The sequence below is a fragment of the Eptatretus burgeri genome, unplaced genomic scaffold, assembly GCF_056783735.1.
Source record: "Eptatretus burgeri isolate ZD-2024b unplaced genomic scaffold, Ebu_testis_v1 Ebu_testis_scaffold_3153, whole genome shotgun sequence".
NCBI lineage: Eukaryota > Metazoa > Chordata > Myxini > Myxiniformes > Myxinidae > Eptatretus > Eptatretus burgeri.
The window spans coordinates 156,501-162,500 of record NW_028225101.1 but is presented as its reverse complement, the minus strand read 5'-3'; the positions used below and the strand labels follow the sequence as shown (position 1 = coordinate 162,500).

Genomic DNA, 6,000 nt, shown 5'->3' with positions numbered 1-6,000 from the left:
CGAACCCCACGGACACGACAAGGAAAACGTGGAAGGAACAAGTGATGAACACACCAGCAGGAAAAATGGTGAGGCTACCAGGAAAATCGTGCCTCACTCATGGACCTTGTTTACATTTTGCAGTGATGTTCCACTCTCAAAATAAACAAAACAATGATGTGCTTTTCTCTTTTGTTTGTTCCTGTTGTGATATCGATTGTGAGTTCCCCTTTTCATCACCGTCCGTAGGTCATAACATGTTTTTGGGACAGATGGAGACGACCACCTGCTGCTTGAGATGCGGGAACTTCACATCACGGAGCGAAGAGTTTTTCAACCTCGGACTTTGTTTTCATCCCGGTTGGTTGTTGTTGTTGTTGTTTTTCTCACCGAAAACCTTTGTGTTGTTTCTCGAGATTCCAGTTTTTGTCGATGTTGATGATTTCCTCAATCGTTGTCGAACGAGGAGCTCTTCGTGATGTCGTCGTCTCTCATCCCTCCTCCGGACTCTCGCAGACATGTGGAAGAATAACAAGACCGAACCGATCCCACTTGGGTACCTGTTTAACTTCTGGGCTCGCGAGGAACACCTTGATGGGGAGAACATGTTTGTGTGTTCGTCATGCAAGTTGAAGGTCATGGCAAGTTCCTCCACATCGATCTCCACGCTCCCTTCGATATTGGCGTTACACCTGAAGCAATTCCAAATGGACAGGTGATCCAGCAATCGCTTCACCCGCTCTCAAACTCCCATCCCATTCAGTCTGTTTCACTTTGTGCTCATCCTCAGTTAATTATGACGTCAGAGATTATCACAACTGATTAAATTAGGATATGCAGTACGAACATTGTAGATCAGTTTAATTTTGTGTCGTAAGCTGAAACCTTCCCAAGATCAAGGAACAGTTGTCAGTGGTTTCCATTGGCCATTGCTTGTTCTTTTGTGAGCGATGTATGGGGACTCGGCAACATCGTGGACTTGTGCCGGAGAGGTCTTTGATCGTGTGCGTGCAGGCCGTCTTGTATCAAACAATGTACGTTTACAACTTGTAACACACGTTCCCTTGCAAGGAACTTCAACACACGAGGAGGACATTCGGCCCATCAAGCCTCCGCAACGCTTGCCACCCTATGGTGGTTGTCTGTCCGTTCTCTATCCTTTGTACGTGCCAAGCATCGAGCAAGGAAGCAGCACGTACCATTTTTGAAGTGTTTGGTTTGACTCGGCCCGGGTTCGAACCACCGAGCTCCCGGGCTCGGAGCGGGTGCTCGAACCGTCACGACCCCAGGGTCTGGTCGAAGCGAAGTCGCATCTCTTCCCGACTTTGACAAGATACCTGTGACTTGCATTTCAACGGTCGCACTCCCGTGTTCCGTCTCACCTGAGTGCACCGATAACTTTGGGTCGTACGACGGAATAATCTCAGGTCATCCTGCAAACGTTGGGTCAGTGGTGACAATATTAGAGAATCTCGGAGGGTTTTTAAATATATAATCCATTAATATTTAAGTATTTACTTAATAATGGTGGGGGCAGGTGAGCTTCATATCACTAGATTGGTCTCCATTGAAATAAACTTGCCAGTCATCCCTCATTTAATCCACCGATATCTGTGAGTTGTAGCTGTTTGTCCAAACAATCCACCCTTTCATGTGTCTGTGCAGGAAGGGTGAAGCATCCAAGCTGGAAGTCTCCACGTCCATTCCCGAGCACCTCTCGCTCAGAAGGTGGTGTTCCCCCGAGTGCCTCGCCGATGATGCGGACCCCCGGTACACACTCCATGCTATCATTGAGCACGCGGGTCGAGGCCTCAACTCTGGACATTACACCACGTACGTCAACACCGAGACGACTACAGAGGCCGCCCGTCCGGAAGGACGTGGTGCATTTGACAGGAGGGACAAATGGGTCCATTTCAACGATGAACGTGTCACGGTCATGGAAGATGACGACATGCAGAAGATTCTTAGCTCAGCAGGTGTGCACGATAAGACACCGTACCTGGTGTTCTACAAGCGCACCAACTGATTCAGAACTTTCTCCATGGGTCGATTGCCGCTGGACAAGGTAACGGAGACAAGACAAGAAGGTAACCTTTTTCTCTTTTTTGTATCCTGTGTGCATGATCGAGGCTCATGGAAGAGCTCAATCTCGGTTTTGTGAGATATTGTGCTCCATCTTGGTTTTGGTCCCATCTCTCACTGGTGAAGAATCGCTGAAACCCTCGAATCGGGATTCTTCACCAACATCGAATCAATTCGTCCTTGTCACACACCCAGCCTGTCCACCAAGTTCCGTCCGAATCCATCCGTAGTTTTTTTTAAGGTATCCCGCTCACTGGCGAACAAACAGGGGTGAAAAATTAACCTGCGTCCACCTTCGGTGGTGGACATACCAAAACAACCGACAACAAAGGAAAAGGGGTGAGGGAGAGGCGGGAAAAAATCACAATAGCCAGAAAAAGCAAGTGCTGGGGAATGGGGTAATTTGGGAGAGAAAAGATCATGAGTATGGAATGGGGGATGACCTGAGCGAGAGGGGGAATAGCCGTCTTGAAGCCGTGGAGGGAAGAATGGAGACTGAACACGACGGATCTTTCTGGACGAGATCCGTCGTGTCTCTCTGTTATATTTTTTGTCCCTTGTGTGTTGCTGTTTGTGTTTTTGTTCGGTTTTCCTTGTTAAACCGTACCTTGTTGTCCCGTCTTGTCAAATTCGTGTCCCTCTGACCGTTTGAACGATGGCCCCACAGTTCACCGGCCTAGTGAGCCTGGGAAACACCTGCTTCCTCAACAGTATCCTGCAGGTGAGACTCCACCCTTTAAAGGTAAAGGATTGTGTGTGTGTTTTTTTTTTAATGGTCATGAGCAAGGAATCGATCGGAATGACCAAGTTGATGTTTTGTATTTCACGTTCTGTTTCGTTTCCCCTTTCTGAGTTCTGACCTCAGAGAGGTCGCCGAATTCTTGAGGAAGAACAAATACGTCATTCTGAGCAGCAGAGCACCATTGCTCAACCAGGTACGTAACCTGGTTTCGGCTTAACGGTCAAGGTGACTGGCTTAACATCTCAAGGTCTTAAGTTTGAACTCCTGTCAGCTGTTGAATCAACATCGGGTGGGGTTCACTCAGCTTGACATCCTTCTGAGATCAGTGACATGAGCACCGGTGCACTGATAACAGGGGGCATTGCGTTGGGTAGGCCCCTCGTGTTACGCCAACTTGTCGCTGCTATCAGATGAGGTGGGACATCATGGGGTGCCCATTGAAGATTCAAGTCGGGTATAAGACTTTGCTTCAAGCTAAATGCCTGTAATTATCTTTACTCAGACGTCACAAAGTGCGGTTCAGAGTGCGAATCCAATTTACCTGACTCATCCCCGGTCGTCCACACCGACGGCTGCTGCGTCGTGCACATGTGCAGGAACTTGGATCCGACGTACAAGGCAATGTGAACAAACACGTGCTTCTTTTCCCTTATTGTCAGGTTTTTTCAATTGGAATTCAAAGGTTGCTCGAGGATTCCGGAAGTTGTGCCGCTCGTCATGGCGTCGTGCAACGCAGGGACGCGAGTCCGAAAAGGAGCACGACGAAGGGGGGAACCGATGACTCCGAACCCCCACGGACAAGAGAAGGAAAACGTGGAAGGATCACGTGATGAGCAGACCTGCAGGAACAATGGTGAGGCAACCAGGAAGCCCGAAAGGAAGGGAAATGGCGGATGTGACGGATGATCAATGAACACACGAAGCGATGATGAAAACCGTGCCGCACTGATGGGCCTTGTTTACATTGAGAGTGATGTACCACTCTTAAAATATAAACACACAATGATGCACTTTTGTCCTTTGTTTGTTCCTGTTGTGATATTGATTGTGATTTCTCATTTTATACAAGGAAACGAGACGCAGGTGGAGGCCATTCAGCCCTTGTTGCCTGCGCTACATCAACACCACAAGGATTCATCAACACAAGATCAGAAGAAGAAAATGTTAAATTCATTATTTTTTTATTTTTAAATAAAGTGGGTTTTTTTTGAAGTTTTTGTGTGTTTTTTATTGTGTATATATATTTATATATTTATTTTTCTCAGGGGACGTGGCACGGGCTTGGTTAAAACACACACACATCAACCAGTTTTTAAATTGCTAGTGGGGGAAGAAGAAGAAGAATGGAGAAGAGGAAATAAATTTGTTTTTTTTTTGTTGTCGTTTTAAATTTTACGAAACAAAAAGAAAAGAAGGGTATTAAAACGAGGGCAGTGAATAATGGGGCAAGGGGGGATGGAAACTCGGTAAGTGGGTATAGAGGAAACAGTTGTGGGAAAAAGAAAAACCATGGAGGCCTAAAACTATCCGAGCCCGAGACGCGGGATTGGAATCAATAGAACGACCTGGAAACGGATCCTGAAATGTTTACATTTTACTCGATGTTTTATTTTTTTTTAATCAGTGAAATGATTTTGTTTCAATGAAAAATGTACATAAAGTTTGTGTTTCAAATAAAGAACAAATAAAAAAAAATTCTTCTTTTGTACTTTGCATCACTTGTCTTGATTAAGAAAACAAGCTCAAATGAGCTAAGATCCTCGTCCTCTTAATGATGACGTCATGAAAACGCCAATGCTCGGCTTGATTCCCGCAAACAAAATTCAAACAGCTTGCCTAGTTTCGGAGATAATGGTATCGGCGATTTCCATTAGCGGCGATATTATGGCGTCAACTTTTTTTTCTAGGAAGAATTTCCAAAATCGGAGATGGTTACTGCCTGCGCGTGGGCTTTCTGCATATACATGGCAAGTTTTACTAAGATCCGATGAAAACTCTGGGTTGTGAAACAAAAAATGTCAAAAAATAGGAATGACGTCATAAAAATTGATATGACATTAAAGTGACGTATCATATGTGCGGTAATTCATCTCTGCTAATGCCCTGTTCGATTTCCGCCAACAGAATTCAAAAAGCTTGCCTAGTTTCGGAGATACTTTTTTAGGCGATTCCCATTAGCAGAGATATTTTGACGTCATAACTTTTTTTCTCGGAGGAATTTTCAAAATCGGAGAAGGTTACTGTCTGCGCAGGGATTTTTACATACACAGGGTGTCCCAAAAAAATGTACTCACTCTTTAAATGATAATAAATGTGTTGTTTATTGACTTGGAAACAAGATTAATGGTTAGATGTATAAATGTATGTTTACAAATGTTCAAACTGACGACAATCACGTTCCAAACACAGCCGATAACGCGGACCAATGGATTCAACAGCATCACGAATCATTTCATTTGGAGCTGCAAGACATTGTCTTTCGATTTCCTCTTTCAGCTCATCGGCTGTTGCTGGTTTTGAGCCGTAAACCTTATTTTTGAGATATCCCCATAAAAAGAAGTCCATTGGAGTGAGGTCTGGGGAACGCGCAGGGAATTCAACACTACCTCTTCGCCCAATCCATCTGTTCGGAAAAGTTGCTTCGAGATAGGCCCTTACATCACGGTGGTTGTGGGGAGGTGCTCCATCTTGCTGAAAGTAAATCTCTTCGTCACCAAATATCTCTTCGACACGTGGACCGACGGATTCTTGCAGCAAGTTTAAGTAAACATCCCCAGTGACAGTTTGGTCAAAAAAGAATGGCCCTAGGATGCCCAATGCTGATATCCCACACCACACAGTAACCCCTGGTAAGTTTAAATGGTGTTCCATAGAAACATGCGGATTTTCAGGAGCCCAGTAGGTGCAATTGTGTCGGTTAATTGAGCCATTTAACTTGAAGCTGGCCTCATCGCTCCAAAAAATTTTGGATGGAAATGCTGCATCTTCTTCGCATTTGCCCAGGTACCACTCACAAAATTCAGCTCTCCGGTCAGGATCGTCTTCATTGAGAGCGTGGATTAATGTTGGAATGTAACTTTTCCAATTAATTCGCTTCAAAATGTGATGGGCGATTAATAATGGGATTCCTGTCACAAGAGCCATTTGTCGGACAGATTTCCGTGGGGATCGGTGGAGGGTTTCCAGCAGTTGAT

The 6,000-nt window shown here is 45.2% G+C and overlaps 1 protein-coding gene across 13 annotated transcripts in view; it reads left to right on the top strand.

Annotated features, from left to right (window-relative positions):
* The window catches only part of LOC147006795 (ubiquitin carboxyl-terminal hydrolase 1-like), a 13,955-nt gene extending 9,937 nt beyond the window's left edge, over positions 1–4,018 (top strand). For 4 of the 13 annotated variants that reach the window (XM_085867849.1, XM_085867851.1, XM_085867838.1 and 1 more), the window contains 6 exons: positions 1–68; positions 229–339; positions 496–694; positions 1,645–2,999; positions 3,466–3,659; positions 3,876–4,018. The exon at positions 1–68 is cut by the window's left edge and continues 351 nt beyond it. In XM_085867849.1, the coding sequence (XP_085723975.1) occupies positions 1–68; positions 229–339; positions 496–694; positions 1,645–2,008 (742 nt within the window). In that variant the 3' untranslated portion in view covers positions 2,009–2,999; positions 3,466–3,659; positions 3,876–4,018. The remainder of the gene's footprint in view (positions 69–228; positions 340–495; positions 695–1,644; positions 3,000–3,465; positions 3,660–3,875) is intronic. The other 9 variants (XM_085867845.1, XM_085867844.1, XM_085867842.1 and 6 more) reach the window with 9 other exon arrangements.
* The last annotated feature ends 1,982 nt before the right edge of the window (positions 4,019–6,000 follow it).